This window comes from Hippocampus zosterae, chromosome 1, assembly GCF_025434085.1.
Source record: "Hippocampus zosterae strain Florida chromosome 1, ASM2543408v3, whole genome shotgun sequence".
NCBI classification, from domain to species: domain Eukaryota; kingdom Metazoa; phylum Chordata; class Actinopteri; order Syngnathiformes; family Syngnathidae; genus Hippocampus; species Hippocampus zosterae.
The window spans coordinates 18,340,769-18,368,505 of NC_067451.1; the positions used below are offsets into that span (position 1 = coordinate 18,340,769).

At 45.4% G+C, this 27,737-nt stretch overlaps 1 protein-coding gene across 2 annotated transcripts in view; it reads right to left on the reverse strand.

Annotated features, from left to right (window-relative positions):
- mid2 (midline 2) overlaps positions 1 to 27,737 on the reverse strand; it is a 95,415-nt gene that overhangs the window by 16,496 nt on the left and 51,182 nt on the right. For both annotated transcript variants that reach the window (XM_052066474.1, XM_052066466.1), the window contains 5 exons: positions 25,572 to 25,679; positions 18,764 to 18,912; positions 18,365 to 18,492; positions 17,384 to 17,527; positions 8,006 to 8,167 (listed from right to left, as the gene is read on the reverse strand). In XM_052066474.1, the coding sequence (XP_051922434.1) occupies positions 8,006 to 8,167; positions 17,384 to 17,527; positions 18,365 to 18,492; positions 18,764 to 18,912; positions 25,572 to 25,679 (691 nt within the window). The remainder of the gene's footprint in view (positions 1 to 8,005; positions 8,168 to 17,383; positions 17,528 to 18,364; positions 18,493 to 18,763; positions 18,913 to 25,571; positions 25,680 to 27,737) is intronic.

The window sequence follows — 27,737 nt, forward strand, 5'->3', positions numbered from 1 at the left end:
TGTAGGGGCTTGTCTTTCCATGATTGTCCCTCTTCCAGCACCTCATCCTCTGTTCCCTATTGTCTGAGGCATTCTCTGAGTACGTCATCCATTGGAGCCTTCTCCTTGATGTATTCATGGAGCTTGGATGTTTCATCCTGGACAGTGGCTCTCATACTAACTAGTCCCCGGTCTCCTTCCTTTCGGCTTGCGTACAGTCTCAGGGTGCTGGATTTGGGATGGAACCCTCCATGCATGGTTAGGACCTTTCGGGTCTTAACATCCGTGGTCTGAATCTCTTCCTTTGGCCACCTTATTATTCCTGCAGGGTATCTGATCACTGGCAGGGCATAGCTGTTTATTGCCCGGTCTTATTCTTGCCATTCTTAGGACTTGCTTCACTCGCTAGAGGTATTTGGCCGTAGCCGCTTTCCTTGTTGCCAGTTCGAGGTTGCCATTGGCTTGTGGTATACCGAGGTACTTGTAGCTGTCCTCAATGTATGCTATTGTTCCTTCAGGGAGTGAGACCCCTTCAGTGCGGACTACCTTTCCTCTCTTAGTCACCATCCGACTACATTTCTCAAGCCCGAATGACATCCCGATGTCGCTGATGTAGATCCTGGTTGTGTAGATGAGGGAGTCTAAGTCCCTTTCGCTCTTAGCACACAGCTTTATGTCATCCATGTAGAGGAGGTGACTGATCGTAGCTCAATTTCTGAGGCGGTATCCATAGCCTGTCTTGGTGATTGCTTGGCTTTGGGGGTTCAGTCCTATGCAGAACAGCAGTGGGGAGAGTGCATCACCTTGGTATATGCCACATTTGATGGACACTTGGGTAAGTGCCTTGCCATTGGCTTCAAGTGTGGTTTTCCACATCCTCATCGAGTTCGCAATGAAGGCTCTTAGGGTCCTGTTCACCTTATACAACTCCAAGCATTCAGTGATCCATGTATGTGACATTATGTCATAGGCTTTCTTTTAATCAATCCAGGCTGTTCACAGGTTGGTGCGTCGGGACCTGCAGTCTTGTGCGACTGTTCTGTCCACCAGGAGCTGATGTTCGGCTCCTCTGGTATCTCTACCAATGCCCTTAGGTGCTTCGCTCATGTATTGATCCATGTGTACAATCATCCATCCATCCATCCATCATCTACCGCTTATCTGGGGCCGGGTCGCGGGGGCAACAGCTTTAGCAGGGAAGCCCAGACTTCCCTCTCCCTTGCTACTTCTTCCAGCTCTCCATGGGGCATCCAGAGTCGTTCCCAGGCAAGCTGGGTGACATAGTCTCTCCAGCGTGTCCTGGGTCTTCCTCGGGGTCTCCTGCCGGTGTGACATGACCGAAACACCTCACCGGGGAGGCGCTCAGGAGGCATCCGAATCTGATGCCCAAGCCACCTCATCTGGCTCCTCTCGATGTGGAGGAGAAGCGGCTCGACTCTGAGCCCCTCCCGGATGACTGAGCTTCTCACCTTATCTCTAAGGGAGAGCCCGGACACCCTGCGGAGAAAACTCATTTCAGCCGCTTGTATCCGGGATCTCGTTCTTTCGGTCACGACCCATAGCTCGTGACCATAGGTGAGGGTTGGGACGTAGATCGACCGGTAAATTGAGAGCTTCGCCCTTTGGCTCAGCTCCTTCTTCACCACGACAGACCGATACAACGTCCGCATCACAACAGACGCTGCACCGATCCGCCTGTCGATCTCCCGCTCCCTCCTACCCCCACTCATTAACAAGACCCCAAGATACTTGAACTCCTCCACTTGGGGTAAGATCTCCTCCCCGACCCGGAGGGGGCACTCCACCCTTTTCCGACTGAGGACCATGGTTTCAGATTTGGAGGTGCTGATTTTCATCCCAACCGCTTCACACTCAGCTGCGAAACGCTCCAGTGAGAGTTGGAGAGCCCCGTTTGAAGGAGCCAACAGCACCACATCATCTGCAAAAAGCAGGGATGCAAGACTGTGGCCCCCAAAACGGACCCCCTCAACGCTTCGGCTACGCCTAGAAATTCTGTCCATAAAGGTTATGAACAGAATCGGCGACAAAGGGCAGACTTGGCGGAGTCCTACCCCCACTGGAAACGATTCCGACTTACTGCCGGCAATGCGAACCAAACTCTGACATCGGTGGTATAGTGACCGAACAGCCCGTATCAGGGGGTTCGGTACCCCATACCCACGAAGCACCCCCCACAGAACTCCCCGAGGGACACGGTCAAACGCCTTCTCTAAGTCCACAAAACACATGTAGACTGGTTGGGCGAATTCCCACATACCCTCAAGGACCCTGCTAAGGGTGTAGAGCTGGTCCACTGTTCCACGGCCGGGACGAAAACCACACTGCTCCTCCTCAATCTGAGGCTCGACTTCCTGACGGACCATCCTCTCCAGCACCCCTGAATAGACCTTACCAGGGAGGCTGAGGAGTGTGATCCCTCTGTAGTTGGAACACACCCTCCGGTCCCCCTTTTTAAAAAGAGGGACTACCACCCCGGTCTGCCAATCCAGAGGCACTCTCCCCGTTGACCATGCGATGTTGCAGAGGCGTGTCAACCAGGACAGCCCCACAACATCCAGAGCCTTGAGGAACTCCGGGCGGCTTGCCACCGAGGAGCTTTTTAACCACATCAGTGACTTCAACCACAGAGATAGGAGAGCCCACCTCAGAGTCCCCAGGCTCTGCTTCCTCCAAGGAAGACGTGTTGGTGGAGTTGAGGAGGTCTTCGAAGTACTCTGCCCAGCGGTTCACAACGACTGCTGGTGTCCACCGGCGAGTATGGGGATTGCCGCCACGACAGGCACCAACCACCTTACGGCCACAACTCAGATTGGCCGCCTCAACAATAGAGGCACGGAACATGGTCCACTCGGGCTCAATGTCCCCCGCCTCCCCCGGCACATTGGAAAAGCTCTGTCGGAGGTGGGAGTTGAAACTCCTTCCAACAGGGGATTCCGCCAGACGCTCCCAACAAACCCTCACTATACGTTTGGGTCTGCCAGGACGGACCGGCATCTTCCCCCACCGTCGGAGCCTACTCACCAGCAGGTGGTGATCAGTTGACAGCTCCGCCCCTCTCTTCACCCGAGTGTCCAGAACATGCGGCCGCAAATCCGATGACACAACTACAAAGTCGATCATCGAACTGCGGCCTAGGGTGTCCTGGTGCCAAGTGCACATATGGACACCCTTATGTTTGAACAAGGTGTTCGTTATGGACAATCCGTGGCGAGCACAGAAGTCCAATAACAAAACACCACTCGAGTTCTGATCAGGGGGGCTGTTCCTCCCAATCACGCCCCTCCAGGTCACACTGTCATTGCCCACGTGAGCATTGAAGTCCCCCAGCAGAACAAGGGAGTCCCCAGCAGGAGTACTCTCCAGCACACCCTCCAAGGACTCCAAAAAGGGTGGGTATGCTGAGCTGCCGTTTGGTGCATATGCACAAACAACAGTCAGGACCCGTCCACCCACCCGAAGACGGAGGGAGGCAACCCTCTCGTCTACCGGTGTGAACCCTAATGTACAGGCACTGAGCCGGGGGGCAATGAGTATGCCCACACCTGCTCTGCGCCTCTCACCGTGAGCAACTCCAGAGTGGAAGAGAGTCCAACCCCTCTCGAGAGAACTGGTACCAGAACCCAGGCTGTGTGTGGAGGCAAGTCCGACTATATCCAGTCGGAAATTCTCTGCCTCACACACCAGCTCGGGCTCCTTCCCTGCCAGAGAGGTGACATTCCATGTCCCAAGAGCTAGCTTCTGCAGCCGAGGATCGGACCGCCAGGGTCCCCGCCTTTGGCTGCCGCCCAGCTCACATTGCACCCGACCCCTTTGGCCCCTCTCATGGGTGGTGAGCCCATGGGAAGGGGGACCCACGTTGCCTCTTCGGGCTATGCCCGGCCGGGCCCCACGGGTGTAGGCCCGGCCACCAGGCGCTTGCCAACGAGCCCCACCTCCAGGCCTGGCTCCAGAGGGGGGCCCTGGTGGCCCGCGTCCGGGCAAGGGAAACCTAGATCCATTTATTGTATTCATCATTGGGGTCTTTGAGCCGTGCTTTGTCTGGCCCCTCACCTAGAACCTGTTTGCCATGGGTGACCCTGCCAGGGGCATAAAGCCCCAGACAACTTAGCTTCTAGGATCATTGGGACACACAAACCCCTCCACCACGGTAAGGTGACGACTCACAATTATCTTAGCCGGAATGATGCCTGACATGAGCTTCCATGTTGTGGAGAGACAGGTTATTGGCCGATAGTTGGATGGGACTGCACCCTTTGAGGGATCATTCATGATCAGGATCGTTCGCCCTTCGGTTAGCCATCCTGGGTGAGTCCCATCCCTCAGCAGCTGGTTCATTTGTGCTGGTAGGCGCTCATGGAGTGCTGTGAGATTCTTTAGCCAGTAGGTGTGGACCATGTCCGGGCCTGGTGCTGTCCAGTTCTTCATATCTGAGACTCTTTCCTGTATGTCTGCCACTGTTATAGTAACTGGGTTCTGTTCAGGGAGGTTGCTGTGCTCCTCTCTCAGGGTCACCAGCCATTGTGCACTGCTGTTATGTGCAACCTCCTTCTCCCATATGCCTTTCCAGTACCTTTCAGTTTCCAGTCTTGGTGGGTCAGCTCTGTTGTTAGGACCCTGCCACTGAGCGTACACTTTCGCAGGTTGTGTTGCGAACAGCCTGTTTATTCGTCTGGCCTCATTTTCTGTCGTGTACCACTTTAGGTGGCTGGACAAGGCTTGGAGCCTTTGTTTGGCAGTTTCGAGTGCTTCAGGTATGGTCATCTGGATGTACCTCTCGGGTCTCGGCCTTTTCATCCCACTTTCTCTGGGCCTCCGTCAATTGACTCACATCTTTCCGAGCCGCCTTGATCTCAGCCTCCAACCGTGTACTGTATTGTATTTTCCATGGTGGGTAACGTATCTCATGGCTCCACTGGTTGCTCTTATAGCCAAGCATCTCAAGAATCACTGATGCTGAAGCGTATATCAGCTTTCCGTGATTGTTAATTCTTTCCATGAGAATTTCAGGTGGTACTTCACATAGCCGTTGTAGTCGGTTTCTAGGTTGCCCAGCTTTCATTCTCGCCATGACTTTAGCTTTCAGGTGAGTTGCTGCCTCGCTCAGCATTTCATTCATTAGGGCTGGCCTCCCAATCTCATCATCTGCATTCATTGGAGCTTGCCTCCCAATCACTGGTATGACCTCCTCCTCTGATCTGGCAGCCTGGGGCCCTTCACCATGGAACCTGCGTTGTACCTCATCAATCTCAAGTTGTGACAGCAGTTGCCGTTTGTGGATGTTGGAACACTGAGCTACTAGTTGTTTCGTGGTCAACCGTGACTGTGGGTTTCGAAGTAACCATTTATATATATTATATATTATACACACACACACACACGCACACACACACACACACACACACACACCCAACCGCCCCCCCCCCCCCACACACACACACCACACACACACACACACACACACACACACAAAAAGAAAACTAATTTGTTTTATACAACAGAGCAGAATTAATTTCTCTGCTGTTTAATCAATAAAATCTTTCGTATGTAAAAGCTTTTTGAATTTAGCTATACTCGTAAAATCGTTTTGGTTCAAATACAACACAAAGTGACAGGTGCTTCATCCAATCTGTGAGGGAAATTAGATTAGGAAATTTTACATTAAATGAACTGATATATATTTTTTAATTACATCAAAATGAAATCGAATTGACCAAAGTAGAAAGGAGGTTTAGGTTTTCAGTTGCCCAATTTTAATTACCCAAATACTTTCTGTACAAATGCGACTGAAATGCCTCTGATGTCAGAAACAATTTGCCATTTCAATTCAGTCACTGTTAACATATATCCTGTCTAGTATACTATATATAATTCACTGTCCGAGAAAATATGTTCATGTTTATCACTCAGTTGAACTGTGGATTTATTCCTTTTGCACTCATTTGAATGTTTGTTATTCAAGCATACACCTTTGGGTGTCTTTTGCATGCGCGAGAAGTGTTCTTTCTTGTGGTTCTTTGTGTTTTTATTTAAATGGAAAACATTCTGAAACCTTTCCTGATATTTTTGTTTTGGATTTGTGAGAGGGTTCATGTTTTGCCTTATTGAACTATTTATTTTAATCCATATGAAAATGGAAATGTCATTTCAGTTTGGATTTATGTTGTTTTGAATGAAAAGGACAATTTGTCATCAACGTGACTGCATGTGACCTGATCGACCTTGATGATAGGGTCTTTTAGTTTGGCTATTTACCTCAGTATTTGTAAGTGAAAACCCATATCAGTTGTATGTAATTCAGTACATATAAAACACTACTTTTTAAATTGGAAAAAAAAATCACTGTAAACGTGTCTGAGCTCAACCAGTGGAATAAAAAGTTTTTGGTTTGAGAGGTTTGACTGCAGTTAAAAAAAATGTTTATTTTGTTATTTCAAGAAAAGTCTGAAAAACTTTGAAACGCAACTTTTTGTGTCTTTTTGCGTTTCATGTTGTTTTTACTCAGCAGTGTGTTCAGATTATGGTTAATCCCCAATGCGGCAGCTCAGCTGCTGACAGGCGCGCAGAGGAGTCATCATATCAACTCCATTTAAGCTTCACTGAAATACTTTTGCAATTTAACATCCAAAATCGGCGACGTGGCACCGGTTTTTAACTCTGCATCCTTCAGCACTACAGAGTGAGTGGCCTTAGAATAGAAAGAACAGTGTTGTGTTCGTTTCCGTGGTGGCCTTGGATTACTTACATTGCAGTTTATAATATTGGTGAGAATTACAAATGTTCAATTAGTGGTGGTTCTGTGGTTGCTGTTCAACACTCATGTTATTTTCTGTAGCACTGTTTTATTATTTGTTTTAGTTTGAATTATTGTTTTTATCTACACAGTAATTACTGTACGAATAGTTTCTGTTCCTGAAACACAAACTGTTTGTCCCCACTCTTCGCCTATTGCGAGGTCAAATTCATCATTGTTGGTCCATCATTTCCGCCGTATTATTTTCGGCGCGCCGTTAAGTGCGCTGGTGTGAGAATGTCGCTGGTCAACGTGAAATATAAAAGATACAATACTGTCACATATGAAAAGAGGAAATGATAGACTTAAACAGTTTTGTGTTATCTCCTCTAGTCGTGGCTTGTGTGAAACAACTCTTTTTTTTGGGGCGGGGGGCGACTTTTCTAAATTATCTGGAAAATAAAGGCTGTTAAGAAGCTTTCTTGATTTGTGACAGTCAGAGATGAATGCGACATGCGGGGTGCGACATGCGGTTTTGACTAAAACTTTTCTCGGTTGTCACATGGCTTGATTCCAAAAATGAAGGCCATGTTAAGATGCCCATTATCCACATGGTTATGTTGCAAAAACGACACTGTCACTCAATGCCACAATGCCATTCGTGCCAATCATTGAGATAATGGAACTCAGCTGGTCTCCCGGTGACGTTTTCATCCGTCGCCAGGATTGGTCAAAACACAAGTTTGGTAGGCATGCACAAGTTGACGCATCGCACAATCAGCATGAAGTATTGTATTGAGTTCCCTCTTTTCCCAAGCAGATCACACTGGAGCAGTTCCAGATTGATACTATGAAGAAATGATTCATTTTGATTCATCTGGTTCAGGCTAGGGAGAACTGGGATGAACCCTGAAGCATGAACCTCATTAAACCGTAAAAATCCAGAAATTGGCCAGATAATTGTTAAAGTTGAAGGGTTCAAAGCATGTGAAAAACGTAGCCGTTTTTAGCCCAGAAATTACGGCAGGTCCAAAACAATGGGCTCGAACGTAAGACCATGAAAAGCAACTTGAAGATAATTCATATTAGCACCAACCATTAAACCGAAGGAGAAAACTGCGATTGTCGAAAAGCACCTGAAAGCCACTGCCACTGTGGGCTTTGCAGAAAAGTACAAACGAGAACAGTTGTGTGTGGCATCAGCTATCAAAAACCAAACTAATAAGGCTTGTAAATATTCATAGAGAAGCCGCAGACAAGTGTCAGATGACTTACTGTTGGTTTTGAGGCGGGTCGGCTCACTGTTGCGGCTTCCTGCCTGGTTGATAGCCTTGACGAAGAAGACATAGCGCGTGCCACTCTGCAGGCCGTGCACCGTGTAGTGGTTCTGCTTGATGTTGGGCACAATCATCCAGCTGTCGGCAGAGTTGTACAAACCTGGCACACGCAGAAAAGAACAAACTCCCTAAGCGACGTGTTATGCTCACAATGAAGGTTAAGCGGAGCAGTTTTCTTTGACTGCCAATGGGGCACAACACAACAAGCTGCCCCGACTTTACCCAGACTTGTGTTCTTTTTTTTTTTCCCCTCGAAGCGCAACGAGTCATCAAACCGTGCAAAAGCTTGGTGAGCCTACGGCCTCAGGTGTTCTGCAACATTTATGTGCACATACTGATCCGTCCCATTACCTTTGTGTCAGGTTTAACATGTCACGCGTCCCTGCCCAGGGCTGACTTTGTTACGCTCATTATCGTGAGTCTTGAACGCCTTAACAACAGGAGACAGAGATACGACAGGGGGAAGTGTGCAGTGTGCACTATGAGCCTGAGGGTGAAAGAATGTGAAAGCTTGTCATGTTCAAATGTCTGGAAAGGAAGGCCAGGCTCACATGACCTCTCGTCGTCAAGGCAGAGGGTTTTCTCGTATAACTAAGCTGAATCAATGCCATGTGCCTATTGTAATTCACTTTTCGCAGCGATGTCACTCATATTTTAACCTTGACTTTCTCACGATGTCAATGTGCTTATGTGATTTTAAAGCAGTTATGTTTTGGATGTCAAGACTATCTTCAAAAATATCTAAGATACAAAAAAAATTTACAAGGTTCATCCATCCATCGATCCATCCATTCAGTCACGTCGTCAGGGCTACAGGGAAGCTGGAATTTATGCTTGATCAATATATTTATTTAAGAGGCGGGGGCTTGTCGCTATTTTGGACAATTTAGAGCTTTCAATAACCTGCAATATAGGTTTTTGGAAATTGGATGGAAGCGGAGTTGCCAGAGAAAAGCCACATAAGTACAGAGAAGACATGTTAACTCCACACACAACCTCGGAGTTGCCTACAACTCTTTTAAGGATCAGAAATGAAGGAGGCACCAAACAAATGCCCCAATTGATAGAATTGTGTCTTTTGTTAATGAAATAATATTTTTCCCGAGCTGTTGCTCTCAGTCGACAATATCATCCATCTATCCATTTTCCAATCCGCTATATCCTCAAAAGGGTGGTGGAGGGTGCTGGAGCCTGTCCCAGATGTCTCCGGGCAGTAGGGGGGGGGGACACCCTGAACCGGTTGCCAGCCAATCGCAGGCCACGCAGAGACCAGCAACCATCCATGCTCACACTCAGACCTCGGGACAATTTAGAGTGTTCCATTAACCTGCCATTCATGATTTTGGAATGTGGGAGGAGACCGAACTACCGGAGAAAACCAGGGAGAACATACAAACTCCACACAACACGGCTGGAGCCGGAATCGAACCCACGACCTGTGCACTGCAAAGTCAACGCGCTAACCACTGGACCACTGGCCGCCCTTGACCATATCAGTGAACTACATTATCAGCCAGCTTGTCAATGAGCCCCTTTCATGAATCCCACGGAATTTGCAATTGCAAATAAAACAAAGCATTTTGTCAAATGGCCTTAGAATTGGGATTACTCATTGTAGTATACAGTTCTTCAATATTTCCCTGCGGTGTGAAATCCGGAACTCTGGGAACAATCCTGACTTCAAACCTTCTGGGGACTTGATGAATTATTGAGCAGGGTGGCAACAACATACATGCATAAGTAATAGCAGAGTGGCTTCTTGTAAATATAAATACTTCACAGGATGCAAATAAGGCCATTAAATGTGAGAGGCTTTTAAGAATGGATGGGGGAAGGGAACTCTTAGATGGAGAGTTATTTAGAAGCGACTGAGATGAAGAAATGGTGCTTCACTTAATAAGATAAGATAAGATATCCTTTATTTGTCCCACAATGGGGAAATTTACAGCCTCCAGCAGCAAGAATGTATGTAGAAAGAAGAAGAGAAAAAAACAACAAACATCTTTCAATTAAATACAATATGAACACAAATGGATAAATCGCAGTACTATTTACAATTTACCTTCACATCATCATATAATTATTATTATTATTATGATTGTTATTTCATAATAATAATAATAATTATATGATGAAATAATAATCATTTGAATGTCGGCCACTGATGTAGTTTTCCCTCATAATTATTATTATTATTTTAACATGGGATGAAAAAAGGTTACGCTATGGTGAACGTGTATTTGTGCTGTTCTGGCACTCAATTGTACCTTTTGGCTGAATCAATTTAGATTGGTAGGCAGCATTTTTTTTTGTTTCTTTTTTAATCACATCTCCTGAACAAAAGAGCTTCCTGTCATCAGCTCCACAGCTTTGTAAAACACTGTGGCTTCAAAGTAAGACGCAGCAGCAAGAAACTGGGCGACGGGAAAGAAAAATAAGTGTGCACGAGAGAGATGATATGAGCGGAACACATGATAGCTACCCTTGGAGACGACGGCGACTCTTCTTTGGTGACGCAACGCTGCGTTCGAGGTGATATCGTGTACGTGTATGCAACATAGACGTGTGCTAATGATTGTCGCTCTGCAAAATAGGATTTCTGTTCTGTTCTGTTCTAACAACAGCTAACTTGAATGAACATAAGCGGGTCTTGGTAGCAAAAGTTCAAACTTTGCTTGTTCTGCATGTTGGCCACAAATTCCAAACAACAACAAGAACCAAAAATCTTAAAATTGAAGATTTGCTCTATTTTGTCAGAGCAAGTATTGTTGATTTTGAATGTTGTGAAATCTACGGTTAAAATAAATACTGTATTTCGTAGGTCTCTGTGAATTCAACACGTTATTTGTCTTTTTGCACAGGTACGTGCGAGAGAAAATGCAGGTGCACATCAGAAGCATGAATACATATCGTCACCAGAATCCTAATTGTGAATTGGTCACACATTGTCACATGGGGGAGTTGAGGTTCAATGATAGAAGGCACATAAAAAAAAAATCAAAAAACACAGAGCTATTCTAACACTAATAAGGACCCACTTGCTTTTCACCTGTAGTCAGATGGAGGCGAGGGATACACCTTAAAGGCAGCGGCCATAGGAGTCAGTAGTTTGGTGTATGAAAACAAAACAAAGCAAAACAAAAAGCAGGCCATTTAAATTGGCGATTCAGTTTCAAGATGATGGCGTCATGCGTTTTAAAGTTGGATTCTGATGGGAAACGCACCACAGGAAACAAATTTAGACACAACTATCACCGTGGTAGAGATTTTTTGGGGGGGATTTTATCACTATTTGTTGGTAAGATGGCCTACAGTGAAGTTCTCTTGGAAATGCGATGTTGTGTTATTAAATAAGGTTTCTATTATAATGTATTGGGTCTTATACTTGAAGTGGGGGAGAAATTAACTCATTTGTCCAAATAACAGGCGGCAAATTTGATATTCAACAGGAGAAACCACGCTTGGAATTCATCTGAAAAAGAGCCCTTGTTAAAAAGGCAGTATGTTGTTTTCTTGATACGATTAAATAAACTAAATACATAAAATTTGGTGTTGGGCAGTTTAGAAGAAGAACCATGCAGATTGGTAAAAGAAAAAAAAATACGGTTAAAATCTGGGTCATATGCAATTTTAGACCTTGATCAATTAATAAGCCATTGCATGCATTTTTCATTACTACCATCAAAGATATGATTTCTTTTGGTGCTGATCCGAACGATGATTGGTGAAGTCTTTTTTTTTTTGGGGGGGGGGGACTCAGAAATGATCAGTATCAGTATTCGTAGCAGCATCAAAGCTGACTCACTGCTAATGTTTGTTTTGAAGCTTGTAAATCTTAATGTTACGAGAAAAACAATATATACACACATATACATATTCAGAATGCAAGGTCTCTTTTGCAGAGGGCGGCATTCCGTCATTACTGACCGAAGGGGTCTGTCCGCCCAGTTTTCTGACAAATGACGTCATCCGTCAGTGTAACCATCATTAACTGCGTCAAGTCCCGACGAACCTATCGGTCTGTCACTGAGGGACACCTATGTCAATGACGACTGCCTGAAACACGCCCCGCCGATCTCGCATGCGTTTATTTTAGTGGGTTAAAACAGGCAATGGATGACAGGCTTATATCTGTGTCCTCGAGTAGCCTGCATTGACTATGTTTGCAGGTGGCGGTGTGAGCCAAAGAAACATGAGAGCATCTATTAAAATGTACAATTAATGAGCTGAGAGATCAGAAAGTAATTTTGAATACCAGAGACATTTTTTCCAGAGTAATTCTTGTAAGTTAAGTTTTAAATTTCAATTGTTATTTTTGGAAAGAGGAAGCCCCTGCGTGAGCCGTCACCTTACCGTGGTGGAGGGGTTTGCGTGTCACAATGATCCTAGGAGCTAAGTTGTCTGGGGCTTTATGCCCCTGGCAGGGTCACCCATGGCAAACAGGTTCTAGGTGAGTGGCCAGACAAAGCACGGCTCATTGACCCTTATGATGAATACAATAGATGGACCAAGGTTTCCCTTGCCCGGACGCGGGTCACCGGGGCCCCACTCTGGAGCCAGGCCTGGAGGTGGGGCTCGTTGACAAGCGCCTGGTGGCCGGGCCTACACCCATGGGGCCCGGCCGGGCACAGCCCGAAGAGGCAACGTGGGTCCCCCTTCCCATGGGCTCACCACCCATGAGAGGGGCCAAAGGGGTCGGGTGCAATGTGAGCTGGACGGCAGCCAAAGGCGGGGACCCTGGCGGTCCGATTCTCGGCTGCAGAAGCTAGCTCTTGGGACATGGAATGTCACCTCTCTGGCAGGGAAGGAGCCCGAGCTGGTGTGTGAGGCAGAGAATTTCCGACTGGATATAGTCGGACTTGCCTCCACACACAGCCTGGGTTCTGGTACCAGTTCTCTCGAGAGGGGTTGGACTCTCTTCCACTCTGGAGTTGCTCACAGTGAGAGGTGCAGAGCAGGTGTGGGCATACTCATTGCACCCCGGCTCAGTGCCTGTACATTGGGGTTCACACCGGTAGACGAGAGGGTTGCCTCCCTCCGCCTTCGGGTGGGTGGACGGGTCTTGACTGTTGTTTGTGCATATGCACCAAACAGCAGCTAAGCATACCCACCCTTTTTGGAGTCCCTGGAGGGTGTGCTGGAGAGCACTCCTGCTGGGGACTCCCTTGTTCTGCCGGGGGACTTCAATGCTCACGTGGGCAATGACAGTGAGACCTGGAGGGGCGTGATTGGGAGGAACGGCCCCCCCGATCAGAACTCGAGTGGTGTTTTGTTATTGGACTTCTGTGCTCGCCACGGATTGTCCATAACGAACACCTTGTTCAAACATAAGGGTGTCCATATGTGCACTTGGCACCAGGACACCCTAGGCCGCAGTTCGATGATCGACTTTGTAGTTGTATCATCGGATTTGCGGCCGCATGTTCTGGACACTCGGGTGAAGAGAGGGGCGGAGCTGTCAACTGATCACCACCCGGTGGTGAGTAGGCTCCAATGGTGGGGGAAGATGCCGGTCCGTCCTGGCAGACCCAAACGTATTGTGAGGGTTTGTTGGGAGCGTCTGGCGGAATCCCCTGTCGGAAGGAGTTTCAACTCCCACCTTCGACAGAGCTTTTCCCATGTTCCGGAGGAGGCGGGGGACATTGAGCCCGAGTGGACCATGTTCCGTGCCTCTATTGTTGAGGCAGCCAATTTGAGTTGTGGCCGTAAGGTGGTTGGTGCCTGTCGTGGCGGCAACCCCCGTACTCGCTGGTGGACACCAGCAGTAAGGGATGCCGTCAAGCTGAAGAAGGAGTCCTATCGAGCCTTTATGGCCTGTGGGACCCCAGAGGCAGCTGACGGGTATCGACTGGCCAAGCGGAACGCAGCTTCGGTGGTCGCCGAGGCAAAAACCCGAGCGTGGGAAGAGTTTGGTGAGGCCATGGAAGCCGACTTCTGGACGTCTTCGAGGAAATTCTGGTCCACCATACGACGTCTCAGGAGGGGGAAGCAGTGCACCACTAACACTGTGTACAGTGGGGATGGGGCGCTGCTGACTTCGACTCGGGACGTTGTGAACCGGTGGCAGAGTACTTCGAAGACCTCCTCAACTCCACCAACACGTCTTCCTTGGAGGAAGCAGAACCCGGGGACTCTGAGGTAGGCTCTCCTATCTCTGTGGCTGAAGTCACCGTTGTGGTTAAAAAGCTCCTCGGTGGCAAGGCCCCAGGGGTGGATGAGATCCGCCCGGAGTTCCTCAAGGCTCTGGATGTTGTGGGGCTGTCCTGGTTGACACGACTCTGCAACATCGCGTGGTCAACAAAGAGAGTGCCTCTGGATTGGCAGACCGGGGTGGTAGTCCCTCTTTTTAAAAAGGGGGACCGGAGGGTGTGTTCCAACTATAGAGGGATCACACTCCTCAGCCTCCCGGGTAAGGTCTATTCAGGGGTGCTGGAGAGGAGGGTCCGTCAGGAAGTCGAGCCTCAGATTGAGGAGGAGCAGTGTGGTTTTCGTCCCGGCCGTGGAACAGTGGACCAGCTCTACACCCTTAGCAGGGTCCTCGAGGGTATGTGGGAATTCGCCCAACCAGTCTACATGTGTTTTGTGGACTTGGAGAAGGCGTTTGACCGTGTCCCTCGGGGAGTTCTGTGGGGGGTGCTTCGAGGGTATGGGGTACCGAACCCCCTGATATGGGCTGTTCGGTCACTATGCCACAGAGTTTGGTTCGCATTGCCGGCAGTAAGTCGGAATCGTTTCCAGTGGGGGTAGGACTCCGCCAGGGCTGCCCTTTGTCACCGATTCTGTTCATAACCTTTATGGACAGAATTTCTAGGCGCAGCCGAAGCTTTGAGGGGGTCAGTTTTGGGGGCCTCAGTGTTGCATCCCTGCTTTTTGCAGATGATGTGGTGCTGTTGGCTCCTTCAAACAGGGCTCTCCAACTCTCACTGGAGCGTTTCGCAGCCGAGTGTGAAGCGGTTGGGATGAAGATCAGCACCTCCAAATCTGAAACCATGGTCCTCAGTCGAAAAAGGGTGCAGTGCACCCTCCGGGTCGGGGAGGAGATCTTGCCCCAAGTGGAGGAGTTCAAGTATCTTGGGGTCTTGTTCACGAGTGGGGGCAGAAGGGAGCGGGAGATCGACAGGCGGATTGGTGCAGCGTCTGCTGTGATGCGGACGTTGTATCGGTCTGTCGTGGTGAAGAAGGAGCTGAGCCAAAGGGCGAAGCTCTCAATTTACCGGTCGATCTACGTCCCAACCCTCATCTATGGTCACGAGCTGTGGGTCGTGACCGAAAGAACGAGATCCCGGTTAGAAGCGGCCGAAATGAGTTTTCCCCGCAGGGTGTCCGGGCTCTCCCTTAGAGATAAGGTGAGAAGCTAGGTCATCCGGGAGGGGCTCAGAGTCGAGCCACTTCTCCTCCATATCGAGAGGAGCCAGATGAGGTGGCTTGGGCATATGATTCAGATGCCTCCTGAGCGCCTCCCCGGTGAGGTGTTCCGGTCATGCCCCACCGGGAGGAGACCCCGAGGAAGACCCAGGACACGCTGGAGAGACTATGTCACCCAGCTTGCCTGGGAACGACTCGGGATCCCCCGGGAAGAGCTGGACGAAGTAGCTAGGGAGAGGGAAGTCTGGGCTTCCCTGCTAAAGCTGTTGCCCCCGCGACCCTGCCCGGATAAGCGGTAGATGATGGATGGATGGATGGATGGATGGATGGAAAGAGGAAGGTTAAGAAGGAGGTTGTGTATGAGGCAGACTCAAACTCTATTTCAGAAGTTCTTTGCCAACCACCTAAAGACAGAAGAAGTAGTAGAAGATGATGATGATGATGATGATGAGGGTGTATGAGAAAATACATTGGTGTATTCACAGACTGATGATTACAGTTTGGCTTGAAAAAGTGACAGTCTCACGATGATGGACGGGACATCCAGGCCATTGACGAATGATGGATTGGCAAAATTGAGTAAATTGCCCAACTCTGTTCTTTGGTCTGCTTTGTTTGTGATTTAGTTTTCAATTTGCATGGCACCTGTAGTCACTTGTTTTTTTATTCTGTGCTGTTCTTACATGACTCTGCACACACAGTTCTTACAAGGCCACTCAATTCCACCTCTTGTTGCCCCCAGGAGGACCGAGACCGAAGCTCGGAAAGAGATCAGTGCTCAAATGGAAGCGTTTAGCCTCTTTGAATGTTTACAATGGTAGAAATCAGAGTGGCACGGGACGTCTAATGGTTTCTATCTTTCTCAATGTCGGCTGTGAATCTCGCAGGACTATATGGCAGCACGAGGCTGAATGTCTAAGTCACAGAGTTTAAATGTATCCTGATGTTTCAAACGGGCCAGGGCACTCCACTTTCACGGCGGATGGAGAAAAGCCGTGACTGCTCACGAGGAAAGCAAGGAGGATGAAGGCATAAAAGCAGGAGATTAAAGTCGAGAAGTCGAGAAGTACAGTCGTTTGTGTGTGTATGTGTGTGTGTGTGTGTGTGTGTGTGTGTGTATATAACGCGTATGAGTGTGCCAAACTATGTAGAATAATCACGTCATCCTCAGTAAGAGGCATTTTACCTCCATTACAACCATTATCCACTCTGACTTTAACATTCATTTTGTTTCTTCCTCCACATAGGGCTAAATATAATTTTATTCACCGATGGAGCAAACATTTGTTGCAGTGTGTATGGAGAAACAAAAAATGAGTAACTAAAGGAACAACATGTTACAAATGTTTTTCTTTTCATTGGCTCACTGATGACTCGTTAAGCCAAGATCATGAATTTTGGTGGTGTATATGGTTGGACCAGACCGAATATCTTTTGTGTTTTGTCAGAGCCAATTCTAAATGCTAGGCATATTTTTGTGGACAAAATTGCTGCCTGCTGTTGCTTTAAATGGTAAATAAAACCCAAAACGTCAAACCTTTGTTCTATTTTAAAGGTGCAAATCTTTGCCATCAGCTGATGTTTATTTATTACTTGCCAAAAATTTTCGGGAATTTATGAGGAGGTGATATGTGTTTGGAAGTTGCTGGCTGAGAAAACCATGTAGCGTCAGGAAATATTACGACGTGTATATTGTCGCTATTGGGCGGAATCCTCGCATCCCCAAAATCATGTTCAATTTCATGCTAATTTAATTTGTCCCACCTAAAAAATTCTTAGTTTTATTAAATATTGCTGTCACCAGCAGTCCACGTCTGTACTCGCGATGGCAAGGTTCACATCATCTTCCCAATTCTTTTTCAGAGGTCTTGGAGTCAGGAGTGAATTCTATGTGTGTGTGTGTGTGTGTGTGTGTGTGTGTGTGTGTGTGTGTGTGTGTCACATGACTTACTGATGAAATTAGTTTGGCCAGTGTATATGGTGTACTGCAGCTCATACGAGGTGACGCTGAACTCGTCCTCAGATGTCCAGTGAACAGTGATGGTGTCGTGAGACGCTGTGCACAACTCGTCTCGGATGGATGGCGGGCTGGGTGCTGCATGGGACAGTCGTTGAACAGTCAGTGAACAATACATGGCATTGCATGAAGACAATGACAATGACATTTGCTTATTTATTCATTCATTCATGGATACTGGATTTTTGTAACTCTCCACGATGGCGGATACTGAATATTCTTTGGTGGGGATAAATTATCAAGATTTACCACTCGTGTTAAACTGCAATATAATTCTACATTACTGCAAACCGAATAATTAACATATTGGTAAATCACTATTTTATAGTGTCCTTCAATATCGTTGTAAAGGTTACTACTTACCTTTTTGGGTGGCGTATATTAAATTCCATATGTGTATGTACATTCATATAGAGATAGGTAGTTAGATCTATCTTTCTATCAACTGAACTGTATTTATAGAACAGTTTAAAACAACCGGTGCTGTACGTGGAGCAAAAATAATCTGTAAAACATCAAACAATAAAACAAATTAATAACAAAGACAGTAGTAAGCACTAAAACAGTAAAACTAAAAATCAAGTCTCATGTTAAGTCAAAAGCCAAAGAACAAAATTGAGTTTTAAGACGAGTTTTAAAGATGGGCAGTGAGGGGGCTTGCTAAATGTTCGGTTGGAGGTCATTCCATAGAGAGGGACCAGCAACGGAAAAGGCTCGATCCGCTCTGAGCCTCCACTTAGTTCTCGGTATCGCTAATAGTGTCTGGTCTGATGCACTGGGCAGGCGCATCGGGGTGGTGGAGTTCAGGTCAGAGGGGGTGAGGCCATTTAAAGATTTGAAAATGTATAATATACAGTATATATATATAAAGAGAAAGTGAGAAAGAGAGCGAAAAAGCTAGATTGAAAAATCTACCTGTTAGGTAATCAAGGGCTTCCAGAATCTTCTTCTCTCTCGAAAAGTCCAGGGCAAAGTTGTCGAAAGCTTCATTCAGATTGACATCAGGAATGAGTACCTGGGAGGAGGCTGTCGCCATGGCAACTCTGGCGGCGAATTCAGCAGAGACAAAGAAAGCCAGCAGTAGATTGAAAAAGTAGAAATTTTGAAAGCATCAACCAGCAGTTGGAATAGCTCCATCTATACATAAAAAATGACTATTTACAATCTAAAACAAAATGTGGAGCACTGTAACACTGTCACCAAAAGAGGCCTGCGAGTATGTTTAAGCAGCAAGTTCAGCCAAATCAAACACGTGAAAACAGATGACCTCTCCTCAGACGATGAAAATGATCAGTGAATCTGTCCATCACTCACCTTTCAGACACATTTCGGGCGGTCTGAAGGAAGCGGGCGTGGTCGTTTTCCTTCAGGCTCTGTTCTGCCTGTGTGATGAGGGCACTGGAGCGCTCCAGACACTGTCGGCAGTTGGCAATCTGCTGGGCCAATTTACGCAGCTTCATCACCTGCGGGACAAATGCTACATGTTGAGATCTTCATAATACTCCTTACATTCTTCTATTTATCACAAAATTACAGTGCATCACCTCTTCCACAGTCCAGGTAGTTAATTCTGTTTACCTGTGTTGCTTATTATCATGAGAAGCCGGATTTGTTTTTTGAATATGAAGGCGAGATCAGATTTAACTAAAATATCTGAACTGGGCATCACGCCCTGCGGTGTGAGCGAAGCCTCAGAGATAAACAATACATGAGGACAGAGACAGGCGAGGCAGGAAAGCAGAAAGAATGCAGCCGGTGGACAGAGGTCCAGTTTCTGGGTGAGAGGTGAGGTGAACCACTTGGCTCCTCATTCTTGTGCTAACCTCTTGAACGTGTTGCCTGAAAAGCAGGCTGTAGAGTTCATCGTGAGTTCTTTTTGTCTATCTATCTATCTATCTATCTATCTATCTATCTATCTATCTATCTATCTATCTATCTATCTATCTATCTATCTATCTATCTATCTATCTATCTATCTATCTATCTATCTATCTATCTCTAGTGAATTCAACAAAATGTCAGTATAATAAGCCTCTGAATGTATTCTTTTAAATAATTTTGTGAAAATACTTCCCGATAATGTGAATGGTTTTTCGTTACTCACGATTGCTAAAAGTTCAGCAAAACTAGCGGAATTATACTCAGCTTGCCGGATCTATACGCGGGGTTGCTGCTGGCTAGTCGCTCAGTCGCTTGCACGCTTCCTTTCCGCTGCCCCTCGCAGGGTATTTTGATGCGAACGTAACATGGCGCGTGTCAAAGTGCCGCTTTACATTCGACCGTTTCATCAATGGTATTTTGTCATTACAAATTAGACACACTGCAGAACCTGTTCTCTTCACAAAGGCGAATCCTTCGGTCCATTCGTCCTGAAGTCTACCATACTCATCATACCGAGCGTTTTCCTTTCTGAAGTCTGATTGTAATTTCCCCATTGCGGGACAAATAAAGGATATCTTAATCTTAATCTTTTTTCTTTTCGCCATCTTATTCGTTTAGGATTGGCTTTGAGTTTATGACCAACGGGCTGATTCAAAAGGAGACGTTTACCTGTTTCCGCAGCAACGGCCAACGTAGGCCTGTATTATCCAATCAAAATTGCTCCTGTAGCCAACTGAAGCCCTGAACAGGAAATGAGCAGTAAAAAATTGATGGATGGAGGAAACAAGCGGGAATATTTTGTTTTATCTGCGAGCCAGATGCAATCATCAAAAGAGTCACATATGGCTCGCGAGCCATAGGTTCCCGACCCCTGAGCTAAAGCAACATTCTGTGCCTCAGTACAGTTATTGTCAAATTACTTTGATCAAGGCATCCATTTCAATAGGTCTTATCCCCGCAGGGCCACCGGTAGGCTTGAAATGATCCCAGTGGACGTAGGGTGAAAGAAAGATTACACCTAGGACACCACCATCAGTCAATCACAATTGTGAAGGACGTATTGTGGAGTAACTGATTGTATGCCGGTTGCACAAAATTCATAAGCTATCTATGACAGTACCAAGATGGAGGTGGTAATTTTAACATTTTGTGTGACATGCAAATCCACTAATCACCAATCCAATCGGATAATGATAGCGTTGACAGATAAACCTTTAAATCACCTCAACAAATTACTTCTCATTTTCTTTTGAAACTTGAATTATGCAAATACAAACTCTAGGGGGGAAAAAACTGACAGGGTGAGGATTGGTTAAGAGCTTGTCATCAAACGTTCTGGGAGAATCAAAGCACTACCTAGTGTGCACTGCCTATATGTAGCTGGAAAGGATGCTCCCTCTTAGAAGCTCCTCGGAGCTGGTGACTTAATGGAGTTGTCAACTGACTACCGAATGTTATCTGCTCTTCCACTTGGAGTATCATAATCTGCCGTCACTATAAGCGCCAGCCGAGCAGCTCGGTGACCACATGCAGAAAAGACGCTGCGACGGCGTTGTTTGATTGGACAATAAGTCATATGAGCTGTGTTTGAAAAGTTTGAAGACTGGTGTCACAAAAGGATACCATCTATTTCAAAGCCAAATTACAAATTTCGGTCCAAATTCACCCGTTTGTGCTTAACTAATTTTTTACATGCCTGGCTCCCACACTTTCAAGGTATGCTGATTGTCTCATCCACACTTCGGACATACCCACCACCCGCGAGAAGCTGATGCACACACAGCAATTTAAGAGGCATGACTTTTTGAAGTCAGAGTGGCCCTAATTCCCAAAGCATGGTGTTTTCATGAAACATTTCCATGAGAAAAATATCGCAGTAGGCGTCTGATGTCTATTCAACATCAATATGTCATCAAAATCAAATCTTCAACATCAAATTGTTCCGTGCCTGTTGGGATCTCTCACTTTAAAAATGAAATTAACGTGTATCGCGGATCCAGAAGTTGTACTCATTCAAGCAAATGTAATTTTGTATGGCGGCCCGGTGATCCAGTGGTTAGCACGTCGACCTCCCAGTGCAGAGGTAAATTGGAAAATGGATGGATGTGATTTTGTATTTTGTTTTTAATAAATCAAATATAAGTCATTTAATCAGAATGTTTGGAGCCGGTGCATCGATAGAAAAGCGAGTGAGCAACCATGTTTATGCGTCACGCCACACACGTGGGCGATCACTAAAATGGACTTCAAATTAAACAAATTATTGAAAATCTAACTCATACCACCATTTTGATTACTGCAGGTGTTTGAGACTGGCGCTCTCTAACACCAAGCCCTCACCAACCGCAGGTGAAAATAAATAAATAAATAAAGAAGGCGCTGAATTCTTTTTCACGTCCAAACACGACTGACGTCTTGAACGTGTCACAGATGCGTGAGGATTTCGACCTACAAGAGGGCCACATTTACAGTCATAAACAGTGTGCGTCGTGGCGTTTTGTTTTGTGAGGATGCATGTCACTTCACGGACACATTCCGTCCACATAAGAAGCAGCCTGTGTTTTTGCAATGTGAAGGGCGACATTGGTTTTCACAAACATTTTGAATTGGGCACCATCCTGCAGTGTGAACGTAGCCATTCATGCGGTATAAGTGCAAGAGCAGAAAATAAAAGACGAGGGGGCTCAGCTTTGTCTTATTACAGGAAGAATTTCCACACAAAAAGTAGCTGTAAGTCGATGTAATATTGAGCCTCATCCGTCAAGAGACAGACCGACTCCGTTTTGTCAGCCTCATTTTATGACGATGTATTTAAACTCTTCTATAGACTTGAAAGTTTCATAGTTTGGCTCTTAGGGACAAGAGCATCAGAATGTTCAAAACGTTTGCGGAGAGAACTGGAACCAGACAAAGTTCTGAGGCATCGACTTCAAACTTCTTTGACCCACTTTCCAACAAATACACCCCAAACTTTTTTGTTTCTTTTTTTTCTTGTTACCTAAGTGAATTTGTTTTCCCTCAGCTCCTACCTGTGCACCAAAGCGCAAAAGATTCACAGCTTGAGCACAAATTTTGTTCCACCACAAATACGGCCCAAAAAAGTCTTGGTTAGATTTTTTGTACATTTTGGAATTTACAATAAGAGGGGTGGTGGATAAAGAACGTTACATAAAGGCACACACATCACGGGAATAGAGATTAAACCTTCTCCTTCGAGAGCAACAGAGTTCTTAAGAGGATGTGACAGAGAGAATGAGAGCAACTTGCCCAGCTGTACACACTGTGATCAATGCCTACATAATCCTGTTGCTCAGTTGCACAAATGAACACAAATGACAGCAGTCTCTATTTCTGAAGTCTGACACAATTATGTCATGGTCACGGTCCCTGCACGACAACTTTTAAAACTGGACTTCTTTTACAATTACCCCTGCGGTCTATCATGGCCTCAAGATTACAGCGGCAAAGAGAAAAAAAGACTTTGGGTGTCACGACATTTTCAATGGATGTGTGTGAAAAGCTGCTCGCAAGCAAGTACCTTATTATATGCATATCTATCTATACTCATATTCTGCAATCCATCATCCAACCAATTGGTTTATAAAAGAGGTTGCCTTTGCAAAGAAAGGAATGCTAGGTGGGCTGGGCTGGGCTTTTCGACCTCGGGTACTCCGAGCGTTTTACACTCAGTCAACTATTGACGCGGCATCCGGAGAAATTGGGGTGTTGAATTTAGGTATTCTTTTTGTTGCAGTTTGCACTGGTGTGAATTGAAATCAACTACATTATAATGAGAGGTGTTAATAATCCTTAGAGAGCTGTCAGTTTAGCGCATTTTTATTGGCATTAGTTTAAATGAATTTTAACGGGATTAAATTTTTTCTCGCGAGATTAACGCGGCACACGTCACAAGGGGATGTTACTTGTTTGGAACTATTTTGTGTGGAAGGGTACAGTGTTCTGCGTCCATATAAATAGAGCCGGTGGAACTTCTCTGTGTTTGTCTGACAGCGGTAGCGACCAAGCGAAAATAAAACGTCTTCAGTGTTGTCATTCGAAATGAGGTCTACACAAAAACTGTAGAGAGACTTCCGCACAAGAAGGACCAACACAATCAACATAGCCTGACTGTGTTAGGGGGAGTGACCACCCCTCCCCCTTTCAGAATGGTTTGCCCCAGCAGCACGGGAGAAGTGCGTGTGCTTGTTTGTAAGACCGGCAGTTTCCAATACAGCGGCACGTAATGAACACTGGTGTCCGGTGTCTCGTTATTCTTCAACTAACATACAGAAACAGACTGCTGTGTTGAAAGCAAACTTGAGAAAAATTAAGTATGCAACCATGGTTTAAATCCACTATAGGCTGAGTACTAGTGTACCTTAGATGTGCACTTTATAATGTTATATTGCTCTTTTTTGATTTTATAAAAAAAGCTGTTAAAGCAGTTGTTGTGTGACAAAATATTGTTTTCACTGTTGTTGATGGACAGTAATATTGTGTGAGAGATTACGTGTGAATTACTGCTCCAAGTGAAAAATGTTCATGTAAAATTGAAAATCAAAATTGTTATTTCAGTAAATATTTGCATTTGGCACATAGAAAACTGATTCATGATTCCATGTTGATGAGAGCATTAAAATGGGTGAAAAATAGGACAAAAAATGTAAAAGGAAATTCAGAAACGATAAAAAATGTGTGAGTAATCACGATTAATTTTTTAGTCCATTTGAGTTAATTATGACAGTTGCATTTTTAATTAGATTAAATATTTTAATCGTTCGACAGCTCTAATAATCCTTCCATCCATTATCTGAGCTGCTTTATCCTCACGAGGGTCGCGGGCATGCTGGAGCGTACCTTAGCTGTCTTCGAGCTTTAGGCGGGGGACGCCCTGAACTGGTTGGGCACACGGGGACGAACAACCATTCATGCACACAATCACACCGAAGGACAATTTAGAGTGTTCAATCAGCCTGCCGTGCATGTTTTTGGAATGTGGGAGGAAAGCGGAGTACCCGGAGAAAACCCACGCAGGCCCGGGGAGAACAGGCAATCTCCACACAGGATCCCAGAGCCGGAATCGAACCCTGCACTTCTCCACTGTGAGGAAGACGTGCTACCCACTGTTCCGCCCGTTGTCAATAATAATTTGTCATTCTCTTATTCCCAAAATAGAAATACAGAAATGGCAAGCAGAATTTGAAAACACCCCAAATATTTCTATATACTGTAGCTCTCACCTTATATTGAAGTGTCCAGTAAGTGTCATTTATTAAAACTGAATTTCTAAATCTCCATGTCCATCCAATTCTCTCTTTTTTTATAGTTTTTCCAAGTCACTAAATGTCCCATAAATCACATTCTAGTAGCTGTTACTGAATTGTGTAACTGTGTCTATTGATTGCAGGCCTGGGAATTAATCCTTTCAAGGAGAGTGGTGTTACAGGTTATCATTAATGGTGAATGAAAGGGTTAAACCCAAATCAAAAACTGCAGCTCTGTGGTGAAACAAGATTCACAGTTTTTTGACAGCAATATTTATTCTCGTCTCTGCTCCTCAACTAAGCAGGTCATCAGTCATCTCTACTGGTGTGCAAACTGTCTTGTTTGGTGTAATTACGAAACAAATGAATCATTGCCTCTCTCCCTGTGGTTAGCCCAGCCTTCCACTGCCCTCCTTTTCCATCTTAGCTTGACTTCATCCATTTGTCAACATCTGTGATTACAGGGATGGCATGAAGCGCATTTAATTTATCTTAATATTCAACGCATCACTTAGTGGTTAAAGCGTGTAATTCTGTGCCACCCGTTATCGTTATCTATGACCCAGAAAAGCTTTGTCGATATCTTGTTCTACCAGATACATTTTCTTCGAATAATGAAAGTGTCCTGAGTAGTGATGTAATGATCAATTTTAAGTTTATACACGTCTCAACTATAAATAGTTCTCAGATTTTTGTAGTTCTCATCAAACGTATACTAATAAGCATTGTGTTCAAGACATTTGCAAACATCTTTTACCTAAGAGGACAATGATCAACATTTTTTGCATATTTTTCTGACTTGTTACGGACAAAACCAGTGACCAAATTAAAAATTAAAAATGTGTTAACACATTTTCTGCGCTGACAATTTGAAATAATGTACTGTGGTTGAATACAGATTTGAAAAAAAAAATCCAAATTCACTGAAAGAAAAAAAAATACTGACTGATTAATCGATGATTAAAATAATACTTTACCTTGGACTCTTTGATTTTCACAGCAATGACCTGCTTCCTCTGGCGGATGATCTCCACCAGCTCGTCACACTCCTCCACCAACTTGGCTTCGTGCATGGCAGTGTTCACCTGGGAAGGAAGAGAAACACACAATTTTGAAACTCATTCACTACCAGCCAAGATAAAATGATGGATCTTTGACTTCTACAGTCGTCAGTGGCAGTAAAAGTAATTAATAAAATATTCATGTTAAGAATGAACTGTGTGGGGACATCTTGATCTGAGTCACGCTGAGTCAAATGCCAAAGAATACAAGCAACAGCATACTGTTGTATTCACGTTCAAATGAAGGCATGAAGGTAGCTGACGGTACACCGGCTTGTACTTGGAAAAATATGTCAACCAATGGATGATAACCGCTTATAATGTGTATTGACATGAAATATTTCACTCCCAGTGTGGCTTTGAAAATTAATGTTTTCATGTCAATACCAAAAATAAAATGTTGCAATTCCTCAAATATATTAACTATGCAAACTATTGAGCTTAAGGGCAAACCACCAGGCTTCCCGGTGTGTCTCCTCATGTTGCTCATTATTGTCTTGCTTATGTTATATTATGACGAGTTGTAACTGGAAAAGTAAATTAATTTGTGTGTTTTTCCATTGGTGCCGAATAAATCAGATTCTAATTCCGACAAGCAAGAATAATCCTCTTTAGAAAGACCTTTGTCCCGAAATGTATATACAATTTCGGCTTTGTTACATGTAGCAAACAATCATGTTACTTATCAGGACTGTGTTCCCCCCTGGTTACTCAGCAAAGCTCATGAGAACTTGTGCGATGAAACACTGACAAAATGAAAACGCTTGCTAAAAGGATTAACAAGGCAAGATATGATGGAACAAGTCAACTTAGTCCAAAATGATGCCAGTCGCACATTATTGTCAGTGGAATCACTCAATAGTAACGTATATAATGAAGAATGTCATTTACTTCGGGTTGCAATCAGCCAAATCATGAGGTTGAGTTAATCTGCAGCACGGTGTTGTAATGACATACATTCTTTTTTTTCTTCTTTTTTTTTTAATGGCGACTGAATCAAGCTTGATAGTGTGATGTCTCAATGTAATCTCTGTTGTTATGCTGTATTTTTTCAGACAGTCTGTTGACAACAGATAAATAAGACTAATTGTATGTGCATTTTGGCGGCCCGGTAGTCCAGTGGTTAGCACGTCGGCTTCACAGTGCAGAGGTACCGGGTTCGATTCCAGCTCCGGCCTCCCTGTGTGGAGTTTGCATGTTCTCCCCGGGCCTGCGTGGGTTTTCTCCGGGTGCTCCGGTTTCCTCCCACATTCCAAAAACATGCGTGGCAGGCTGATTGAACACTCTAAATTGTCCCTATGTGTGAGTGCGAATGGTTGTTCGTCTCTGTGTGCCCTGCGATTGGCTGGCAACCGATTCAGGGTGTCCCCCGCCTACTGCCCGAAGACAGCTGGGATAGGCTCCAGCACCCCCCGCGACCCTAGTGAGGATCAAGCGCTTAGGAAGATGAATGAATGAATGTATGTGCATTTTAATGATGCGGCTATGCCCATTCATTCTTCAGCAGGCACATTTGTCAGGGTGGCAGCTGCATGACGAGCAAACGCTGCCCAATTAACCACCGAACAAATCCCCAAATAAGATTTTTCAAGCGGCACTACAAACGTGTGTATGTTATTAAAACTTTACCTCGTATTAATAATAATAATAATAATAATAATACATTTTATTTGTGGGCGCCTTTCTAGAAACTCAAGGACACCTTACAACAAGCAGTTAAAATCACGAGTACAATGTTAAAAAACTACATCAAATAAGATAAGAAAAAATACAACAAAATAAATAAATAAAACAATGGCTTTATGGTCTGAGTGAATAGGCTTGTCGAAACAGATGTGTTTTGAGGCGGGATTTGAAATGTGTTAATGAGGCTGTATTACGAAGGTCAGCGGGGAGTGAGTTCCATAGCTGGGGAGCAGAGCGACTGAAGGCTCTATTTCCCATGGTGACGAGGCGAGCAGGGGGGACAGAGAGGAGGACAGAGGAGGAGGAACGAAGAGAGCGGACAGGCGTAGGAATATGGATGAGGTCAGATAGGTATGGAGGGGCTAGGTCATGAATGGATTTGAATGTGAGTAGCAG